At 35.9% G+C, this 24220-nt stretch overlaps 1 protein-coding gene across 1 annotated transcript in view; it reads left to right on the top strand.

Annotated features, from left to right (window-relative positions):
* Positions 1–23096, top strand: part of LOC108681272 — a gene marked incomplete at its 5' end in the record, with an annotated part of 28670 nt that extends 5574 nt beyond the window's left edge. Inside the window, 8 exons of the mRNA XM_047885664.1 lie at positions 3973–4002; positions 5884–6039; positions 9233–9374; positions 10641–10764; positions 13415–13556; positions 15930–16105; positions 19795–20054; positions 20664–23096. Of these exons, the coding sequence (XP_047741620.1) occupies positions 3973–4002; positions 5884–6039; positions 9233–9374; positions 10641–10764; positions 13415–13556; positions 15930–16105; positions 19795–20054; positions 20664–21173 (1540 nt within the window). The remainder of the gene's footprint in view (positions 1–3972; positions 4003–5883; positions 6040–9232; positions 9375–10640; positions 10765–13414; positions 13557–15929; positions 16106–19794; positions 20055–20663) is intronic.
* Between the last annotated feature and the right edge of the window lie 1124 nt (positions 23097–24220).

Genomic DNA, 24220 nt, shown 5'->3' with positions numbered 1-24220 from the left:
AATGTTGCTATGGAAATTTAATTTTGCATATTTTCTTGAATAGTGGAATTTAAAGATGAAACTGCTTTAACTTAATAAAATCACTGTCTTATAATCTGTAGCAATAATTTGGAATTTTTTTGTAAGCATGTAGGTATCTGCGCTTAAACCGCTATTGAATTTTGAAATGATGTCAGTTACCTGATCGTTATATTGTAAGCAGAGCCAAGTAAACGTAGGAAGAAACGAGGTGTCAGTTAAGCGTGTGTGCCATACTTCTCTACATCGAGCGGTAGGAGGCAAACTCTTCTTATCAGCTGCATCAGCCGACGAGAAACTGGCACGCAACCTTCTGACGTTAACTCAAGCCAAGAGATCTAACTTGTTATTTTGAAGAATATATTCACCTAGAAACCCCAGCTTAGAGCTTTAATTCCCTAGATTATTATACTTTGTTTCATATCTTACGCTGATTATGGAAATTTAATTACACGTTCTGTTGACAACTTTTGCTACTGATTTTGCGATTTTAGTGCTTCTGAATATCGGATATTAATGACTTTTTCAAATTGGAAAGGCATTGGTTATTGCGAGTTGATGGTATTTCCAATTTTATTTTCCGGTAAATTAACTATCACTACATGTTCAAAACATATCTATTTTCTTCCTTACAACACGTGTAAGAGGTAAGTATTCTGCAACTATCATCCAATTTTGTTTTTAGCTTCTCACTACACCTAATTATTTCCAAAAATACACTTTCTTGGAGTAAGAATCTTATTCGTAAGTGTTAGAACCTCAACATGTGTGCTTAATTAGACAAATCTTCGAGGAAGAGACGGCTTTGAAATCAGGATGACAAAATATAGTAAAGTCTACGGTGTTAGGTCCTCAAATTTAAGTGTCTTCCTGTGTCATTTTAATTCTTGCGTGTTACTTGATTTGCAGCATATAACGTTTTCCAATTACAGATGTACAGGCGCTTAATAGGTGTACGGTGAATCTAAAAATTACAGGCGTACTGGCTGACAATAAGCCCACAATTTCATTTACATCGACTTAGTTGAGCAGAGAATGCATAGATAGATTGGACTCCCTGAGTGCATCGACAGAAATAAACTTCAAAGAATCGAATCATCTGCAGCCATATCATCATCATCATTACTTATGGAAACAAGACACTGCAAAATTTTGACTTACGAGCCTTATTATTTCTGTGAATTCTATTGATATTTGTATTATTGCGCTCTTATGGACATTAATTTATTTTGCAATACTTTGGAATCGAATTACGTAATGCACATTATCACTCTACATGAAGTTACAAATAAAGTGTTACAAAGCTAATGGGGTATTGAAGAGTTTTTAAAATGAAACAAAAAATAAATTACTGAAATGACTTAATTTTTCCTTGCTCTGTAATTCTGTGTTTGTCATACTTATTTTGTTTTTATTTATATAATTATTCAGAAGAACACTTAGTTTCAGGTATTGACGATCCTAAATAAAATTTCAGGTATCCTCGTATATAAAAAATGGGAATAGTTTTAATTTAATAAAAACATGTTTCTGGCTGCATTAAAACTAATAAATTAATACTTTGTTGATTATTGCTCATAACGCATAACGTATGTGGTTTAGCTCTGAAAGTTTGTGTTATTATTCTGAAACGCTGAATTGTTTTCAGGTTACAACGTTTTGCGCGAGAACTTATTTATTTGTCTCACTAATGAATTTGAAAGAACGTATTTGTTGACCGAACGATTCGGAACATGGAAAAAAATAAACAAAAATTATTTTACAGCTGCATTAGTAAATATTTGAATAATTTATCACAATTGAGCATGAAATCAAAATTCTTGTAAGCTCCTAAGTAATTAAAATAATTTTTGAATATACAATAAATAAGCCCATGTCTCTTCAAGATGCAATCAGATACACATTTTAAATCTCAGAACTTTTCAATTTAGCTCGTACTGAATATTTTATTCGTGCCATTTGCTTGGAACAGTCGAGCGCGTAAGTCAGGCTGGTCTGTGAAGCTCGTAGAGTGTGCGGATGTTGTGTTGAATATTTTCTGCTTATATTACCACTAAATTGGAAGCCTTCATATTCCCTAAGGAAGTTCTGCTCACGCCCCTCATGTTTATTGGCCTGAGCTTGTGGCGCTTCTGTATTTGTTGGCTCGCTAGGTTGCAGCACGCGACGGCTGGTGCTACTGTGAAATGACATAAATGTTAATAATATTGCTGGATAAATAAATACACTCCTCCAACGATACAAAATAAAAATTCGCTTATCTACATTTGGACTCAATGCTAATCGCTCATGATAAGTATGATTGGACAATAACGGAAGTCATTGCACAATAGAAACCAAATTCAATAATGCTTGAAAAAATCCACAATCCGAATCTAAGAAGATTTGGCATTCGGTAAGGTCTGATTGAGTTTCATGCGCTCAATAAGTGACTTTATTTGAGAAGGCGTAGGTCACTGTTTGATAGTTTACCATACTTATCTAGGAGAGGTGCTTTCGGCTTAACGTAATTTGATGTCCAAATCGCACAAAGTTCTGACATTGTCTCAGGTATCACCGGGCGACCGAGGTTGACTCAAATCTCTGACAGTTTTCCACTCATGCTCAACGAGGTTAAATGATGATAGCAAACCTGCGAGTGAATTAAGATGAAAAAATATAGCCTCTACTCAAGCTAACTAACGATATGGCCAACTTTGTTATATTGTACCAGATGAAGAAAGAAGGTCAAGCTCGCAATGATACTGGCGATAGCTGGCGTGATGACTAAAGCCAAAAATTCACCAACAAAAATATTCATAACACTAATATTGTTTTGAATTTTAATTTTTATTTCTTATGTGCAAAGCAAGCAAAATAAGTCAGGCTAACGCGAAAATACGACAACGGGCTATTCAGTTAAACCAAAAGTTGTCAGTTATATGTATAAAATTAAACTAACTCCTAATTTTACCTATTGACTCTTCAGATTCGAAAATTTTTTTCTAGAAAATATTTTTTATTAAAGTGAACAAGTTCGATATATTACTTAGGAGCGGTACGAAATAAGGCATATTAAACAGTATCTGACATGGAAACTGCAAGCCTTAAATAATTTCGCATTTTTGTAGTTGTACACGTAAAAGGAATGACGCAGTGGCTCGTTAACATTCAATAAATCGCGCAATACCAGACGTATACAAATATGCTAACAGCTTCCCGATGTTGAATAGACCTCATAACGTTGGAAGGTAATCTTACTAGAATTTTGGAAGATAATCACTTGGCCGATGCCTTCCCACTTTGACGGCCATCAAGAATAAATGACATCATTAAAGACTGATTAAAAGTATCAATTAAAAGCTTATAAAGCGGTGTATCTTATCAACCTTGTTTTGGTATCTACCGTTGGCTTCCTTAATCGTCGTGAACGAGAAGGGAAATTAGGTAAAATTGGGCATCGAGCAGCCTCGAAATTCGAAACGTGAATTATTCACTTACTTGATTATACGTTCAATTTGTATTGAAGTATTGCATTATATGAAGGATTGTGATGGTATGACTGCATAAATGAGACAGCGAAGGCTTGGGGAACATAGGGGCTCATAAGCGCGCGAGACAATAACATTTCAACTCACGTCTCTCATTTCACCCTCCACAGCGCCCCACGTCTAGCGATCCTTGCACTTTTTACAGATCACGATGAGTTACCGTGCATTTTTGCGGTTGCTTTATAACTACTTTTTTTACTTCATGTAAAAAGAGCCAAGTACAACCAAGCTCCCATCTTAAGTCTAGTTGAGGATAAAAATTCGCGGTGTTTAGGATATTTTATCTCCTACGGTTCAAACGAGTGGAATCTAGTTGGATTAGCATCCTTTGAATTTTTTCTCGAAATTAAGATGCGATTCTTGATACGTTTATTCCGTTCATTTTTTGGCAATAATTAATAATATTGCTTTTTTAAACTTTCAGGTCGCATTTCATCATCAAATCTGACGGAGAGTGAGTATTTTATTAAATATATTTTTAACGAGTGTAATACGTATTTTTAAATATATATTTAATTTCGATGAGCGCGATTTTCAGCAGTGGCGAGTGTAACTGCTTCTCAAAAGTCATTATATTAGTTGACCTTATATAGAAGCTACATTTGAATGATATTATTATATTATTATTGAAATCAAACTTTATCTTTAGTGGAGTAGCTGCTCCTAAAAAATTGTTCATTTTCGTATTTTTTACGCTTCACCTCTTTTTTAACGGTAAATTATGGTCACAAAATAATTGCAATTAAGGACTTTCATTCGAGATTTTGCGCCGCTTTGTCGCTTGTTGCGGAGTCTGATATGAGGGCTTCATCAAATACGGTTAGCAACGCCCTTAGTTCGTTATTCCGGTGCAAAAAAATTATCCACTTTGGCTCTTATAATACAGTGACCCAGATCATTAAAATGCTTTACTCGTAAAGAACCAGGCATGCGATAGCTAAATGTGGCGACGCGTTTCACCCGTTGTATTAATTATATCGCGAACTTCAAGACCGAAATTAATACTCTGTTCAATCAAATGCAGCATAAATGGTCATGATTAAACTCATTCAGTTATACATGAAATTGAACACTCTTTTACATAAATTTTAAATTATTCAGACTGAAGCTCGAGGATCAGCAAATTGCTCTACTTTTACTTGCTATTCAATTCCTAGTAATTTGCTGCAAACTCACAAAATCTAATTCTTAATGATTAATAAGGAGGTAATCCATAACGTAGCAAAGATTATTGCTAAAATTTAGATTCAATTTCATATAATCATGTAATGCTTCTATCAATACTGTAACAATTTTTTTGAGTCAGGCATCAACCAGATGCCGTTCACTTTTACTACTCACATTTCTCATTGATGTTATGAAATATTCATAAGACTCTACTCTGTGCTACAAGCATGAAATTCACTATCGCACACTCAATCTCCTCTCGTCTGGTTGAATTTAACATGAGAACGTCACAAGCTTAGAAAAATTCACTGTGCTCTAAGACATCTTCACTATACGAGTTTTGCTGTCACTCCCAAAACTTGAAGATAAATTCTATCTCGGGGATATTACGCGGTATCGTTATCGATAGTTTACTTGGGGTTGCGTTCCTGGGCTCTGATACTAGCTTTCAATGGAGTAAATAACGTTACCCTATCTCAACCTTTTTTATTTGTTGACCGAGCTTGCAACATTTACATGCATTAATTAGCAAAAATCATCAGTTTTAGGAACAAGTTTTATAACGATTCATCTAAGGTCTCAAATTCATAATTTTCAACAGGCCTGACATGATTTTCTCTACTTATTTTCCTAATAAGGTTGGGACAGCGATCCGACTTGCGGTATTCACCCGTGAGCGACTTGGACTACGGAACGCTGCTGTGCTGGGCCAGGAACAGCATAGCAGGAGTGAAAGTCTTTTAATACAGAACAGTTTACTCGCTAATTAGATTATACAATAGGCACTTGAGGTTACAGCATTGATGTGAGGGGTCAATACGACCTGCTCGATAGAGAAGCTTATATCGAGGGTCGGAGCGTAGGACTAAGGTGTGGACGCTTGGAGGTCTCTACTACAACTGACTCGTCGGTAGCTTGAAGAGCTATATGGGTCAACCCGCGTAGTGTAGCAAGCTACGTATGACAAGACGTACGACAATTGGGCGTCACGTCACCGAGGGTGACATATATTTTGTGACGGTGCATGGCATGAACACCTGACACATGCATTAATTTGAAAAATAAAATCATCAGTTTTAAGAGTAAGTTTTACGATTCTTCTTAGGCCTCAAATTCATAATTTTTAAGAGGCCTGACATGATTTCCTCTAATTATTTTTCCTAATAAGGTTGGGACAGCGATCGGACTTGCGGTATTCACCCGTGAGCGACTTGGACTACGGAACGCTGCTGTGCTGGGCCAGGAACAGCGTCGGCAACCAGCGAGTTCCTTGCACCTTCACCGTCTTCCCTGCCGGCAAGCCGGACACTGTCGCCTCCTGCAAGTGAGAAAGTCGCATTGATTTATTTCATTGAAATTGTGCGATCTTCGTCACAACTGGGGAAGGTATGTTAGCTTTTCTGATGGCCTCGGATTCAAGGCTTGGGGTAGAAATAACTTATTAATTGCCAACCAATATCGAGGAAACTGGTTTTTATCGTTCAGATTTCTTGTGAGTGTCAAACATTGAGAGTGAATGCCAAAATTAGTGCCAATGATCGGGCTTCTTTAGCAGATAACGGAAATTATAAATGACTTGTTAAAGTGAGCGAGATTTTCAGGTTAATTCTTGCCTTTGTGATTACTTGTTAGCATGGGCGATGGATTATGCATGCTATTGGATGAACAGCGCTATGGAGCCCGTCCCACAGAGATAGTGAGCCAGTGAGCTCAACTATTGGGAAACCAAATAATTTCATTTTCAGTTTGAAGAAAACAATAACAGAAAATATTTTACGGAATGTGACTTTGCATTCGATAAAATAATTAACAGTTCAATCTCATAATTGCATGTATGATTTTAATTGCTAATTCAGAAAACCTTCGTCATAGGAAAGAAAATGTAGACTTCTTTTTTAGTGCAAACTAGAAATACAATTGAATCACTCAAGAACGCTGACGAACAGTAAACGAAATTATATATAATTATTTGAAATGCGAAACAAAGTTTCCAACCAAAAAACGTTTCCAACAGAATACATTTAAAACGCAAGAATAAGTATGTGAATCTAGAATGCCATGTTCTCCATTACTCGGCCATAATTTAATCATATTCTCTTCATTATTCAATAGGTAGTTAGGCCAGGAGGCCTTTTTGGCGAAGCATATTACAATTTCGACTGAAAGGGAGAAATTCTGTGAATGTGAAGCCCGAAATAAAACGAGAGCTGCGCTTTTCTTATGAATGAGGCCGAAGATTTGGGAAATTGAGGCAGTAACTATATATGTCCAAAAATTATATTAAATCATAAAATCTCATAATCGACATTTTAATTCTGAGATAAAAGAATATATCATATTATATTATTTATCGCTGGCGTTGCGCGGGAGAGATTATACCTGCAATTTGAGTATACTGTTATTTCGTATCCATCATCCCAAATTCCGCCATTTCAACTCTCATAGATAATTTTGATACTTAAGTCCAGTAATTAAGGAAAGACCTCTTCAAATCCACAGCACGAAACTCTCAATCAAATCCCATTTAGAAATTTATCGGAGACTCCCACATTTTATTTTATTAATTAAAATAATTCACACTGAACTTAATAAGATTTTTTAATTCTTCTAATCCTTTCTGCATCGTACGAGTACGTTATCCAAAATTGAATTTAATGCCCAGGTAATATACTGAACACTCGCAATGATCAGCCTGTATTTATTTCCAGCGACAGGCACTCCAGATACAAATTAAAGAATTTTTGCATATTATATGACATCAAAAAATCTCAAAGCTAAACGATTGCATTCCATTCATCTTTATCCAATATTTTCTGCACTTTAAATCAAATAATGATCATGTAATAAAAACCCACAAATTAATAGAATGATAAAGTTATAAATTTCCCTTGAGAGCATATTAAATTATATAGAATCATGTTATCAGTATCCTCATTCAATCCAAGCTACCGTTCCGATCCAACTATTGCTTCCGTCGGTCTTTAATGCAGCTAACCATCTATATTTTTCCATCTTCATGGGCACTCAATCCTGAAATTTATCTCATTCCAAGGCCCAACATCCCCCACCTCAGTTTTAGGTAAACAAGTTTTGCTAAATTCTAAAACGAGTCACTCACAAGACGCATTTTAAAGAAGGCTGATGTAACAGACAAGTAATTTCCTGACAGATAACTTGGCAATTGTTACTTGATCGTTGCCCTACATCACGGAGTAGACCCTCTCCGATCGTGCGCTGTTTACTGCAGAATGAGAATCCTAAGCACAGTTAGCCTGACGGCGATAAATTCGTACTTTCCTTGGCATCATTCTGCAATTTTTCCCGCGGTACCTTCGACAGATCGCGAGAGTCATGTCTTTATAACGGTGGCCATTTAGAGTCGCTCATTGGAGAGAGGAAATTAGACCAATGTTAATTTCCACTGCATCAGGTTTTTTCCTTTTAATCTGTCTAGTAATTTACTTCAACCCCTCACCTCGTCCGCAATTCAATTTAATATTGCGAGGAGTAATTTATTTATTCCACATCATACATTGAAGACGTCTAAAAGGAAGCAAAAAATTAACTGACAATCTTTAAGTATTCCGTAATGCTTCTTTTTTTAAAACCTTGGGATTTCAACGCTAATTTTAGATATAAGATTTAATATTCTTTTCTTTTGAGCATTTACATTCATGTTGGCTACAGAAATTAAGATTTTTCCGGACGATCTTCTTCATTTGACATTTACCGTTATAATGTTTCTCGCATTAATATTATCATGATTTTTAAGCCAAATTCATCGCGATATCATTCACCTGTGAATTTATTTTACTTTAGCTTTTCTTTTCAGGTTAAGATAATGTTTTCCAACATGGTAACTTTTAATCATTTCATCTCAATCCATCAGAAAAATTTTCCTAATGCTTGTCTTACTCACATCGTGGTTGTCGTGCGTGGGGGATTCAAGCCTTGATTTTTGGTTTAATTAAAATAAGTTGGAAAAATAAATAAATAAAAAATAAATAAAATAAAATTTTGTTTAAATAAAATAAGTCGGAAAAACAAAAAAATAAGTCGGAAAAATAATTTTTAACTAGTATTTTCAGTGCGAATTATACTCCATTTTGCTACGGGTTATTTAGGTAGCGATCAACCACATGCACAGAAGACGGAGAGCATCCCGATTTTGAGTGATCTAAGCTTTATACCGTACCTTGAATCTGTCATCATCGTAATGGACCAGGCCTTATATCGCCTGCAAGAGACTATTTCCATTCGTTTCCCCATATCTTTTATGCCTAATTAGAAAATAAAATGTGCTGGCGGATGATTCATAAGTGAAAATTTTACATATATGTTTTATTTGGTTATTTACCTCGTGTAAAACTAAACTAATTGAAGGTTTTGATTGTCCTACAGGACAAGGAACCAGACAGAAGAGATGATTCGGAAGTAAAAAATTTACATTTACGTATTAACTAAGTTATTTAACTCATGTGAAACTAAACTAATTTAAATTTTTTATTGACCTACAGAGCAACGAACCAGACAGAAGAGAGCGTTGTGGTAGTGTGCGAGCCTGGCTACTCGGGCGGTGTGAACCAAAGCTTCCTTCTCGAGGCCTGGGACGACGGTTCACTCCGAGCCACGGATCGCAGTGACACTCCTACGCTTGAGGCGAGCACTTAATTAAATTAAATAAATTATCTTAAAAACATTTGTTGAGCTGGCGTACAATCTCTATTGATATGCTTTGTTACTGATATATCAATGAAGCCAATTATCGAGAACTTGGAATTATATAAAAATCTCGGACCTCTTATCATGGTATAATTTTTTTCTTTAGCAAAAAAAATTATTTTTATCAATAAAACCGATGAAATAATGATTTTGGGTATTTTTTTATAAATGAATTAGGCGATGTGTTACGACGGTGATTTAATGTGCATTTCCTTTCGTGGATTTTCATGAATGTAAGGCTTTATGGTTATCAACTTAGTGCATGTTTTATGATTAAGATTATCAACTTACAGCCAAAAACTATGACGTAAAAATATGACGTATAGCAATTTTAATCGTGATTCAAAAACCTAAAAAATAGCAAAAAAATTTATTAAAGCTTCAATGAATACGTTTCGGAGACCGGCGCCATCATCAGTTCAAAAAACTGAAAATGGTTTTTTTGAGCTGATGATGGGGCTGTTTTCCGGAACGTTTTCAATGAAGATAAAAATGATTCACTTGGCGTTTTCTTCGGTTTTAAAGGCTTGATGAACCTTCCATTTAAACAGACAAATGATGTAAGCAATCATATGTTAATGTTACCATACGATTGCACACTTCAAACTTCGTAATTTTTTGACAAATGTTTAACAACGTAAATATAACACAGGGGTTTCAATAATGACAAATTCTATTTACATTCTAGTTAGAAAAGCGCATTCTAGTTAGATGTCGGTTTTGTGTGGAATTTAATACGGAATAATTTAGTTTGGTGCGACCATTTAACTTATTTCACCGGTGATTCAAACAGAAATTTGTAATTTAATTTATTTGTTGCAATACCAGTAGTCATGTCGTAGTAAGCATCTGATACCTAGGCGGCTGGTATATTGGTTCAGCTGAAAATATACTCTGCAGCAAATACGTGGCCCCCATATGTACTCGTGGATATTATATATATAAATACTATATACGTCACTCCAATATACAATATATAATCTGCAGATATGCGTGGCCCCAATATCGAATATTTTCTCGAGCACAATTGGGGCCTCTGTCTTCGAAAGCGCCACACCGAAATTCAATCACAAAATTTGATCTACGAGAAACTTATTTCAGATTTGACGTACTTCTTCTGCTGCCAATCAAACGGCACAATACAGGTAATTTATACTCCGATCGCTTCTCATGCCGACCAAATTATTATTTTCGCTGACTCAGGCTTCAGGACTGAGGCCAGGGACGCGGTACAACCTTCGTGTCTACGCTGAGAACTCAATGGGAAGGTCCCAGCCATTCTCCTTCAAGGCGTTCACGCTCACTGATGTGGCAGAGCGAAGAACTGGTGAGTCGTCGCCCGAATTGAATTAAATTCAGGCAGGATTAACATTGGAATTGCGTACCCAGTGGCACGCGTAATCTGAGTCGTTTGTAACCCAACATCTACCCAGAGGCTCCCTCAATTCTTTCAGAACGACCACTTAATTAGCAACCAAAGAGCTCAAAGAGTTTATTATATACAATTTTGCAAATGAAATAAATTCTTCAAATGTAGTGAGCAATTGGTTTCATCATAAATTGTTTGCTCGGATGGAAATTCAAAAAATTTTAGAGCAAAAAAAAATTTTTTCACTATTCTCTAACTTTTAATTATATTGTTTCGGAGACCAACTCCTTTTGGAATAAAATATTAATAATAATAAAACAAGTAAAATATGTATAGTGTACGACAAAATTCGAACCGTAAAGATGAAACTCAAATTAACCAGTAAAACGAAAAGTAAAGCATGACATTTAATAATTTCAAGCGGATAGCATACTTTACAAAATTCTCAAGCAATGTGTCTATCAACAATATGCAAAGATTACAATATCCTCCAATCGGAAGAACCGGATTTCGAAGCTGGAATTTAAAAAAATTTCTCCTGGACTCCGCAAATTCTCACCTTTCGCCGCTAAATTTCACTGATAAATGAAGTGCGAGTGCATGTGTTTTTCCAGTGCGATAGCAACTTCCACGCTATTCTATCAATCTGCTATGGAGGCTATGTGGCGTCATACTGACTTATGCTGGTGCGCACTGCACACAACTGTACTCGTAAATCTGATTGGACTGCAATTATGCAGGAAGGAAATCCACATAAAGGAAGAAAGAACCGATTCGAAATTACTAACTTATTCTACATGCAAGTAAATATGCAGTATATATATTAATATAATCAATTAAATTCGTTTGCTATAATTAGTGAAGCAGGGTCAAAGTATGGTATAGAGAATTGAAAATTTATCTTACTATAGAATCACTGCTGCCTATCATTCATGCATGAAGTTCTAAATTTGAGTTAACACGACGTATGCTCTAATGAGAGTAAAAAATTATTAAACCATTATTTATGTTTTAATCACATTCACTTTAAACCGATATGAGCATTGGCTAAAGAATCGCATTTGAAAACCACCGTCAGATTCAGTTACTTTACAGCTGAGGACTATTGTTTCTAGCTCCCAATGGTATATTGTTTCTAGTTACAATCAAACCATTGTTATTTTCTAGCTCCCTAGTGAATTTATTAAAGTTTTTAATATTTTGATAATAGAAGAAGTTGTTAACATGTCAGTTAGGCTAACTCACTACTTTACTATAGACAATACGTACACGTTGACCGGATCTACCAATGTCTCGTTAAGAAACTATAGATGATTGCCCCAACTCTTTGTTCAAAGATACAAATAACCGTGTTCATAGTATATGAAGCGCTTCATTTTGAAACACTCTTTTTGAATTATTTGTATGAACTCTTTTGTAATCTTTGCTGAGAAATTTTACCTAAAAATTGCTTGATTTTTCAAACTTTTACATTTTCAAACATCCCTCTCATGCTGGCGGTGTCTTCAATTAACTTAACTTTAAACACAAAAAAAAATTCATTGTGAAGGTAAAAGCCAAACATAGCTTGTCGTTTCTGGAATGCGTAATAAATTATTCGAACGGTCAATTTCAGAATACTCTATTGCGAAAGGCGGCCTTTAGCATGTGGAGCATGCGCTTACCTTGATATGCCTTCGGCCATTAAGGTTTTATGTAATTGTTATCGACATACAGTAGGTATCTAGTGTATATTATGTTAACCCGATATAAGAGGTTGATGTCTAAACGGCTGTCTCGTGTTGCTCGTCAGGTTGAATGAAAGTGTTTATTGCACTCACATGATTTGTTTGAGCGCAATTTGAAGCTTACTCAATAATGCTGTGTTGATTTGGTTGTTATAATTATTAATGCAAGTTTAATTTGAGTTTGATTTAGTGACGGAGCTTATATTTGAAGCGTTCATTTCTAAGCTTTATATTTCCAATTAAATTCTTAGTTATCCAGTTCTCACCTTAAAGTGCTTGTGCAAGTCGAAGGAGTTTACCGTTATTTTCGAGGCTTTCACGGTTCAATTTCTCCAAACCTGACATTTTTGAACGCAGTAATGAAGTTGTTTACAATATTCTAATTTAGGTTGCATTCGCCTTTTCCGGCATATACCAAGAAGATATCCAGAAACTGGAGTAGCCCATCCATTTTGTGGTAAGGATGGTGCATAAATCTGTCCCAGACAACACCGGACAGATCAACGGATCGTTCCCCACATTTTCCGCAGTTTATTGGAACAAATCTCTTCTTCCCGGAGAATAGCTTTGTAGCTGGACTCGTATAGTCACTTTCCTGAGCGAATTTCAATGTTTTAATTAATCTTTAACTTCAATTTAAAATTTTGGGAAGCGACTTTGATATATTTTGCTGGATGATTCCACATAATTAGAAAAAAAGGTAAATTCAATGGCTCTGTTCTTTTCCTAATCGATGTTTAGAATTTTTCATAAGATGAGTTGAGTTCCTCCAGTTGGATTCATTAGGATTTTCTCTACATGTCCAAACAGACGGCTGTCTTGTTCAAATTATTTTCAGACTTTGTATTATTATAATAACTTTTTTGCCTCAATTTCTACAGCCATCGGCACAGGAAAAGAAGGACAGCCTCTGAGTCCCGTGATCGGATCCATCGTGGGCGCGTCCGTCTCCCTCCTGCTGCTCGTGCTCGCTGGGGTGGCGGTCGCTCGCTGTAAACGTCACGATGACCACGAGAACAGGAGGTGCGGAATACAGCGAACTGTGATGATCAGGATAGTGTTTTGGTCTGCGAAAGGGAAATGGGCATTCAATGTGTTGGATACAATTTATTAAATACAAATTTTTGCCACACAACAAACAAGAAATCATGAGACTGTTACCTAAATGTTATTGTTGGTTCTCAGACAAGACAGGTTAAAAACATGAGAAACCTCAGGAATATTATTTTACATGTAGCCATATTAATCCAGGTTGGTTAGCTATAATGTGCACTGTTGTTCGTCTAGTGGGTTATACAAGGATATTTTCCCCAAAGTTTTGCGTACAGAAATAGTGGCATAGTCATGTGATATGAACCTGAATAGTTATCGTATTACAATTGTGGAACCTATTTGGATTCAGCCCTTGGTGGCAGGCAGTAGAACAACAAGCCCCACGCGCGGTCGCCGGATTTAGGAGATTGAATGAGTCCTGCAGCTGAACATGCATGCCTATGCATTATTTGCCGCATTGGAGGCTGTGACTGCAACATACGCCAAAACTGTACTGCGTGCCGGTTCCAGTACAGCCCTAAGGACACCTCGTGATTCAGGCATAAGCATTCAGTCAGAACTCCTATTTTTTGCATTATTGCGTCATGCAAGAAATTTTAATTCAGCTTCCGGTTGGTGTAAAGAAATAAAATAAATTTTGCAAGTAGAAAATCCAATTATCGTTGTTAGGGTTTTTTATCATTCATTAAATTTAAATATATAAACTTTTTGCCTACAATTTTTTGAATTTTTACCGTACGTTGTTCTAACTTAATATTGTGCTTAATTTTCTTGAAATAATATTAATATTTTGCTTCAAAAATGTACTTATTTGCTACCAGAAAGTTTTCGTGAACGAGTTCTGTAGAACTTCGAGCTACACAAGTAAACAATTTCAAAGTTGTCATGTACAAAGAGTCAGTTCGTGTAAAACCTTTATAACCTTGTAGGTATGAAGCAAACAAACTAAAGACTAGGGGGTGTTGACAGTGAATGACTTGCCCGATAAAAAAAAATGTTCTCTCGAAGACTAAAGAATACAATAACTTAGTTTTTATGGCGGCATCTTGTATCGTGCATTTATTCCAGTCGTGCAAGGAGTTTTAGATCTAAGGTTAGAATATTCAATGTTATGGACGACGTGTAAAGTCTCCTCCTCTTTTAATGCTCTCTCTTTCTTTTTGAAGGCTCACTTCCTCCTTCAACCAAGTTTTGTGTGAGCCTTATGGCCCTGAAATGCTATACGATAAATGCGTAACTGTGTATCTTCTGGATAAAATTTCCCGACTGAAGCCCTGACTACGAGCTTTTCCAAAACTCGCGAGTCGCACCAGCGCCGATAAAAGAATCGGGTACTAAAACAAGCGCAGCATCAGACTTTTCTCTTTGAGTTGAAGTGATGCGTGAAGAACTTATACGACCATCGTCTCGTTCGGTCAGCTTTGAAAGCTTTTTTGTCAGACGCCAATTACTTTTATATTCATCGTGAGCCTGTGACCAATAAATCAATTTAGCAGAAAAATAACCTTTTATTATTTATGATAAATCAGATTTTTATGCGAGCGCGATCGAAGAAATGAAAATTGAGAGGTAGTGATCTTTTGTCTAGCGATTATATCCCTGAATTTGAGCGGACTTTTGATTACGAATGAGAGTAGTGATAGGATGTAATGATGAGTAAGTTAATCGTTTTTTTTGCCACTATAAGTGAGGTGAAAGATCATCGACAGTCATTCAGTCCAAGTTACTAACTTCTTTAATCTGTTGATCAAACAAAATGTTTGAGGTATAAAATAAGGCAATGAAAAAATCTTCTGCCTATTGAAATTCTCGTTTAGTTTGCACAAATTTTTTTTTGTTCAATTAAACGGTAGTAATATTTGAATATGTGTTCAACCAATATTGTAGTTTTAAATGAATTTTACAGAATTTTCTAATTAAACATTCATTTAATTGACTTTGATCAAATTCTTTTGAGCTTCGAAGCCAATAAACAGTTATTTCACAGAATTTTCTAATTAAACATTCTTTTAATTGACACGAATGAAATTCTTTTGAGCTTCGATGCCTATAAACAGTTATTTAAAATCCAACAAATCGCCGTCGCCTCTGTCCGGCATTTAACACCTTTTTCTAATTAAACATTCTTTTAATTGACACGAATGAAATTCTTTTGAGCTTCGATGCCTTTAAACAGTTATTTAAAATCCAACAAATCGCCGTCGCCTCTGTCCGGCATTTAACACCTAAACTCCTCGGCTTCTTTGAGGTTTCGGGTTTATTTTCTCATTGCAGCCAGGACATTCCCTGAGTGCAATTGTGCAATTCTGCCGAGTCGAGCCTTGTTTTTCATTCTGACCACAGCAGCTTCAGAGAAACTGGACAGGACGAACCTGGCTATAAGTCTTTCCGAGCGAGCGAGGGAGACGTGGCTCAGCAGAGAGACGCTTCATCGTCACCGAGACCGACCACCACGTTAAGTGACGACGAACATGACGCTCAGGTCACGACTGCGTGTGATCTCGTCTCGGCATCGCAAGGTTTGTCGCAAAAAAGTCAGAGATTTACAGGAAAACAAATGAGTATTGTTTTGAATAAATAAATGAAAATTCTGTTTTTTGAAGTTAAAATGTTGTAGTGATGAACTTCTACTGAAACCCTCGTAAATGTGTCGAGAATTTGCTTGGTACTAATTTTTATAAAATTTATTTTCATCTTTTAAACGAGTTGGAAGCTTCAACCGAGGAATAAATTTTTAACCATTACTTTGTATAAGTAAAAATGTTAGGAGCTTCAAGATCCGAAGCTGTAATGACTTTGTCCAACATCGAATAAGCAGCCGAGCTCTGCCGCTCTTTGTTATGAACTTGCCATTTTTTCTAAAGTGCGCTTATAAATGCATGAAATTTGAGAATTATGCGATTGAAATGATGCGCGCATATGATGTCTAAATTTACGCCAGGATCGTACGCGAAGCCACGCGTTTATTGAATGGCTGCGACATATGCAAGGTTTCTTAAATTATCCAACATAGCCGGGTTTTTAATAAAAATAAAACAGGGTTTTAATAGAAAAAGGACACAATATGTAAAATGAGCTTGGTTCATTTATTTCAATTATATTTATCTTTGCAGTCTTTTTCATTTATCTTGCTATAATGAAAATGTGATGCTGGTGAGTATTAACCTCTTTAATTACAGTTGCCATCACTTTTAATCTAATATTTGCAATTTTTAAAGCAGTGAGTCAGTTATGCATCGTTAATTGGAGGAATGACAATCCAAAACAGTGACACAAGATAACAAATGATTACAATAAATAAGTTTTTAATCAATTAACGCCGTTCGTTGGCATTTTCTTGTTTCAAAACTCATATAGTGCAAGCCTATAAAAAACAATTTTAAGTATTTTCCTCGTAACTTTTGAGAATTGGACTTAGCCTTTCGAAATTTGTGCCAAACTTTAAAGTTTGTGCCAAACCAAACCTTGAACGATGTCCATGCTCAAAAATTGACAGGATTGTAGTGCTACTTGTTTTTACCTAGGAGGCAAAATTATACAAAAATCGCATGTATTTGAAAAATTAGTCTGCTGAAAAGAAATCGCATGCAAAAACTTCTCTGATTGTACCATGTCTTTGAAAATAATACTTACCGAGAGAGTTGGATCTTCTTTTTCCATCAAATGTCATTTATTGTATTTTAAGATTTGAGTCTATTTAAGGAGCCAAAATATAAACTGGTTACCTAACAAAGCAGGCAAAAGTCTATGGACTGGACTTCGGAGTACTTTATCACAAAAAATAATTCAAACATAAATTTATAACAAGTATTGTGTATGTAAATATCATGGAGAAATAATAGTTTCTTTATGACGAATGTGGTCATAAATTTAATTTTTCATTTTATTCTGTTTCACATTGATATTCTCCAGCATATTAATTAAATTAACATACACCTTGAAATTGATGTTGAACCGACAGTTGAGATAGCGCCAACATAAAATAGTTACAAAAAATCTCTGTGAAGTTTATTTCTCTAGCAATGACGTGACAAATATTGCGCCTATGAATTTGGACAAAATTGCTAAAATCTCAAACTAGTCTTTGATACGAATGAGATATTTGGCGGTTATTTTTATTATTTCTTGTCATTGTGATCCTATCTTAGCAAGTTAGAGGACCTGTTAATATTTTTTTAACTTTATTATGGGTGGGGTTTTCAGAACACAAATCGATATGGATTTTTTAGAGGGTGGCACTATATGTATGTGGGATTACTATACGTCTGTGGGAAGGCTTAAGGGGACCGACCTAGCTAAAATTTTCAATTTTGACGTTTTTCGGTTTTTGTGCTCATCTGAAAGCTGGAATTCTGCTCTTTCCAATGGTACCACTGCCATCGCTGTACGCCAATATTTACGTTAATGACGTCTCTTTAAAGGGAAGCGGATTTTTTTTTTACATTTTACGTATGTATGTGAAGTTTCATGACAATCGGATAATAACTGTAGAAGTTTTCCGTATGCTAGGTCGGTCCCCTTAATTGATGTTTCCTTGGTAGTATCCATTTAGTAGTAAAATAGTCTGAAATTTCAAAACCATGAAATTAATTTGATGCATTCGTAAGTTTTCTTAAACTTTACCTATTAATGCACGGTTTTTTTTTTCAAAAACCTTAGTTTTTGCAACCTTGGTTTAAAAGGGCATTCTTAGATGCCCAATCGCCACAGGTCGAACTATGGGACACGCTATGAAATATTAATCGAATTTTGAAAGCTGAAGCTAACGTTTCGAACCATCTAAATTGTATGCAACAATAATGTTACATGAAAGCATCCTTGATGCCTATAACCAATGTACGTATCAAATTTGCCAGCAGCCCTGAAAATTTTTCGAGCATGAAGAAAATTTACGAAGTTACGCACAATCACTTTAAAGTTATGTTCCAACTCATGAATGTTTCGCCCCCAACGTAATAATCTCTTCAGCTTTAAACCAACTTGTAACTCCTTCTGAGAAATAATGATGAATGTAATGCTTTTTTGTAACACGGAATACTTTTTGAATAATTGATTCACTTCGAATTACTCCGACTTGATGCTCTGAGCTACGACAGATTCATTCAAAACCACCTCATAGTACTTTTTTTCTACAATATTCAGCTGTATTAATTCACGATGTTTGGTAGACCCTGTAAAACGAGATTATACAGCAAGCGTTGTACATATTTCGTCTAAGAATGCATAAGGGGACATAAGTATTGTTCAGCCCAGTCGTTCTATTTTAGAACCCATTCGTTACAGCTGTGAATGAATTGAATGGACTCGATCTCATTCTCTAGGGTGCGATTCCATCGCCAACGAAGACCGCATAAAATGAAAAGCGATGCGAGACTCTTTTATGCTTCGTTTAATTATGTCGCATGATCTTCCACTGAGGCGAAAAAATTGTAAAGGTTTCTTCTGCTCTGAAACTGTCAAACCAAGAATGGAAATAGCTTGAAAAAAAAAACAGAAGTTTGGTTGATAAATTTTGACGCGACATTTTTCAGAGCCAAAATAATTTGGAAAATGTATGCGATTGTGTATCATTTGAAGTAATGTGGATCATACATTTAAAAATCATATAAAATTAATTCACGACTATTAAACATTAGAAACGTTTGTATAACATGAACCCTTCAAAACAGATGTGTAGGTATGAATCATTTTATTTAATGATTTGGAGCCAATCTCGCATAGCGAGAGTGTCTCTTATACATTGCCTTAGCTTTCATTGTTTTAATAAATACATTAGCGAATATTTAATTTAATAAGCTCGATCACAGACTTTGCATTATGGCCCTTCGTACACCTAAGAAAAGAATAAGCGAGTATAATGTCAGAAGTTTTATTAGTTGCACAAGGCGACAATTGTTGCTTCATATTATCCACTTGATTCACTTAATTAAGCTGGAATAAAGAAAAACAAGAGTTTCTTCTCACCCTAATTGCAACCCCGTCAATCAAAACACAACATCATCTTCTAAAATGCATTCGGCAATCGTCAACATAAATTCCCAGCAATCCTTCACACGACATTAATTTTTAGATGACCAATATTACCAACAAATATTTGAATCGTTGATATAGTAATTTTTAGACTTTAGCACGCAATTTTATCAATATCTGGAAACTTTAAAACTTATGGAAGCAATCGTTACAATCAAATCTTTGTTTCCGTTTCTAGACTCAATACTGATGAGCCGGTCCCAGGACTCGAACACTCCACTGCTCACTACAGGCAGGTCCTCCGAGCCAACGACGTCTATCAGAGCAGACGCTCCCTTCACCCGTCAAGGATCCCTCACTAGAACTTCGTACGCAGGCGCTGCGCTTGTGTCTCAAGCCTCCAAAACTCGAGCAGCGAATTTATCTCCGGGACGCAGTGCGCAAATGGGGGGATTTTCTCCCTCCTATGCCTACCATCAGCAGTTTAGCGATGCCGAGGTAAGATTACGACGATACCCTAAATTTGAAGTGCATCACTAGCATCATGTATGTTGAAGTTTATATAGAAAGATGTGTATCTGGAGCCTCAAAATTAGTCCGTGCGACAACGCAACCTTGATAAAAAAATTTGCATTATGATATTGTATGATTATTTTAGTTACAAGATTACAGTTTATCATTTTAAATAGTTAGATGACTAATTTGCATAAAGATTTAATTAATAGTTGCCATAAAGGCAATTAAGTTTTCATTAATTGTATGCATAACCAAAACAACACACTAAATTATATAACACGCTAAATTATATTTATAAGGAAAATAACATCAGACTTCAACGCTGTTTATATGAACGCACGAAGTGAAATATTATCAATAACCTCTTCAATAATCCAGTAAGCTCTATCTGTTTTTGACTCGGGCTTTTCAATTTTTTTCTGATATGAGTGCAGTCGTTAAACTCGATTGATATTTCCATTATTGAATTGAGCGATTGCCAGTTTAAAAGTTGTTTTTTTTTCTACTGTTCTTCATGTGCAAGAAAAAAAAATCATCAAATGAAGACTTGGACCTGCTAATTGAATCGATGCTCTCATGGACCTCTTACAGGCCGGGTCCAAGTGGCCTCCAGAAACTTGGATGGGCGACTCCCCTTTCCTCTTCTCGAGCTCCACCAAAGGGATGAGGGCTCTTGATCCCGAGACTCCCACTGGTGGGCCTCGGGCCCCAATATCCTCTCATGCTTTGGCCTCCCCACTGTCGTCACCAGGATCTGTAGACCTAAGACGACACTCAGCCTATATGAGGCCCTTCGATCAAGTACAGACTCTAGAAGAAGAGAAAGATCGGCTTATTAGGCTGCCTTGCGTTGCAGAGGACAGAAACAGCGATGAATTTTCACAGCATTCTTTGTTGCGCCAAAATTCGTCCCGGAAAGGGTCCCCAAGATCCGCGGGGACAGCCTCATCACCCTTTGGGTTTTCATCTTCTACGCTGAACCCACGTCAGTTTGCATCACAATCTTTATCGAAGGGAATAGCCACCCCTTTCGTCGCTGGCGTTACGAAACCTTCATCCCATATTACCCACAAATCTTCTGATCATGAGAGCTCTGTATAGGGATTCGCCCCGCAACAGAGATATTAAGTATTATTTCATAAACTTGTTGAATTATATCAGTCGGTTGACCTAATCAACTCAAAAGGTGGTTCCGAACTCTGTAATGTAAAACTTGTTTAAATATCATCCATTTTCAGGATGAATGGATAAAATAAATTTATGTATGGAGGTCCATTGAGGTATTTGTGCGCAAGTGTACGCCATTTTTCAGGTCATTGAATGATAAATATAATGAAGACATGATGCGAAAAAAACAACTGTTCTCCGTTTGTATCTTATTTTTAATCATGCATTTATATATTCAACATAATATTTTAATTCTGGTAATTTTTTACATTCAGCTGAACGACATGAGTTACAATGGATCCTGTATACGACTTCAATTTCTCATGTCATAAAAGCCCAGATAAAGGCTGAAATACTTTTTTTTCTTGCTCACAATTAAAGGTACAAATGACCCATATATTTTCCTTTTAAACAGCTTGTTAATAACCTCACTTAGGAGATTCCCAGAAAATTAAAGGACGGGTGCCCAGATTTTTTTTCTCAATCGAGGCATTAGTTTTTCTTAATGCATCGAGGTCTTCGTTTTTTAGAGGTAATATGAGACGGAGATAATTTTGCTCGTGTGTTTTTTGAGAGCTTCTTTTTTGCTCTGAGCGTTTGAAGAGACAAAATTGAACGACAAGACTTGGCTATTAATTCCACGCGGCCGAAGTCGTTTCTCCTGAAGTGACGCGAAAGAAAAAATTCCGCGCCCATTTTTTTCCTGCTGAACTTTAAACTGAAGAAAAGACACTAAGTTGCTAGAGCTTTCCAACGATTCGACGGCTTCTTACAACATCACTTTTCTCGAACGTCAATCTTCCATTGTTAAAGTATTTGTGTCCTAGAAATTAAGAGGCCTTTGAAAAAAAGAAATATTGAGATAAAATTGACAGTTAGAGAGCCTGATTAAATTTCTCTAGTTTCATATTTAAATTAGTGAGTTATTCAAATTCAAGGTTCACTTGCATGTCGATAGTATAGTTGAAGAAATATTTAAAAGTGTAAATCGAAGTGTGAATTTCTTCTATTTATTCGTAGTGGGACTCGGGAATAAAGCTCCGCTTTGAATTTTGTGCACAACAAGACAGAACTCAAATATATAATTAATCAATTCGGTAATTAGACTTCTTTAGTGATTTCTCCTAATTGCACAGGAGTCATAATCACAATTTCGTATGATGGAGTTCGATTTATTTACTTTTAGTTCAACCAGTTCGAGAGGTCTATTCAATTCTCTGGGAATTATTTGACATAAATTAACCAAGTAAATCGTAAATTAGCTGTTTAATTCTATTTGGTTGCATCCCCCCATTATTTGTATAAGCAAATATTGCAGGCGCACTCGTGAATGCCCTTCCAGTCTTAATTAACAGTGCAATTAGCGACGGGGCAGGCACCGGCTGTTATTGAACATCACGTGTAATAATAGCACGCGATGATGTCAGAAGTGAAACTTCGTATAAAATAACACAACTCAATCATATTGACATGGGCGTTGTCTAGGAAACACCTGAAATTGTCATCGAATTTTTCAAACACTAGAAGAGATAATAATTAATGTAGAAACCGGAGTGCATGGAGATTTTTTCTGATGTTGTGGACTATACAGGAGTTCGGTTGGAAATGCGGCACAGTTTATATAGACATTCCTCGCAAACAATGTGAAGGGAATGGGAGGACGGAAGTGTATTTTATGCTGAATTCATGAAATGATTTGCTAAACATGGATTGATTAGTAATTTATATGAAATTTTGTTTATGTATAATACTACAATGAAAACTTTAAATCGTATTTCGAGCTGTTCTGAAACTGAATATGTTATTATAAGATTTCTTAAATTATTGTTTTATTGCTACCATTTCTACATCAAATGAAGCCATCGAATAACAATAATCGCATTACAGAAAAACAGTTACTACAAATAAATTCAAATTGTAAGTTAAATGAGTTTTTAAATTGCCTCTTAACAAACTGCACTCTAATTAGTAGAGTAATGTTATTATAATTGATAATTGGTATCGAAATTTTAAACACACCTCTTTTTATTTGAAAACCAGTGATAAATAATGAAATTTAAGGCAACTAATATTAATGCCCAGGATTGCTCTTATATTTTATCACAATTGAGAATACAATACCAAAGAAGGATTCGAAAACATGAGCATAGGAGCGTCTCAGTATGCATAGTAAAACGCTATTAGTCGAATGAAAGATATTCATCCTGTTGGATTTCATGTGAACATTCAGATGGTTTTTCAAGATCATCCCTTATTACCCTAACAAATTTGTCCGTACACAAATTCTTTTTGAAATGGTCAAACATTTTACATTTCACTCTTCCCGCATCGGGCAATGTATAACATTTTTATGTTATTCTAACCCAGTTGAGTTTGCAATAACTCACCTGCAAATATTTCTTCGTAAAAATTGGCCAGCCAGTCTGGATATCCTTGAGATCGGAGAGGACATCTTTTGGTCGGTTGGAAGTCGGACTGCGACACCTCATCTCCATATCGCACGCCACAAATATCCCTATCGTAATCTGTATTCCAAGAGTCTGTATCCTGCTTATCCTGCCTCGACCCGATACACAGGCGAGTTTCGTCCAAAAATTCCTAAGAAGAAGTCTTCCACTAAAAATAAAGGAGCACGGAGTGCCACGCATTATTTTCGGTAGGCGGCGACAAAATGTTGTTCCCGTAAGGGCCATTGCGTCTTGTGTACGACGTCTAAATACAGATTCGGGATAAGGTTTTTCGGTTCTGAAATGAGCGCTCGGGAAGTCGAGATTTTCTCATGTGATTTGGATGCAACTGAAAGGGAGTCGGATAATGCCGAATAATGTGAGGCGGACTCAGAGATTTTGAAATAATACTAAAAACGTGGAATCGCATCACATGACTTAGGTGATCATCTTGACAAGATTTCATGTCTAAATTTATTTTAGGAGATAACGATCGAAGCATTGTTGTTAATAATTATTGTAAGGTTTAGCTCA

Source organism: Hyalella azteca, unplaced genomic scaffold, assembly GCF_000764305.2.
Source record: "Hyalella azteca isolate HAZT.00-mixed unplaced genomic scaffold, Hazt_2.0.2 contig2748, whole genome shotgun sequence".
Classification (NCBI taxonomy): domain Eukaryota; kingdom Metazoa; phylum Arthropoda; class Malacostraca; order Amphipoda; family Hyalellidae; genus Hyalella; species Hyalella azteca.
The sequence above is the reverse complement of the archived record's forward strand: the minus strand, read 5'-3'. Positions and strand labels throughout refer to the sequence as shown.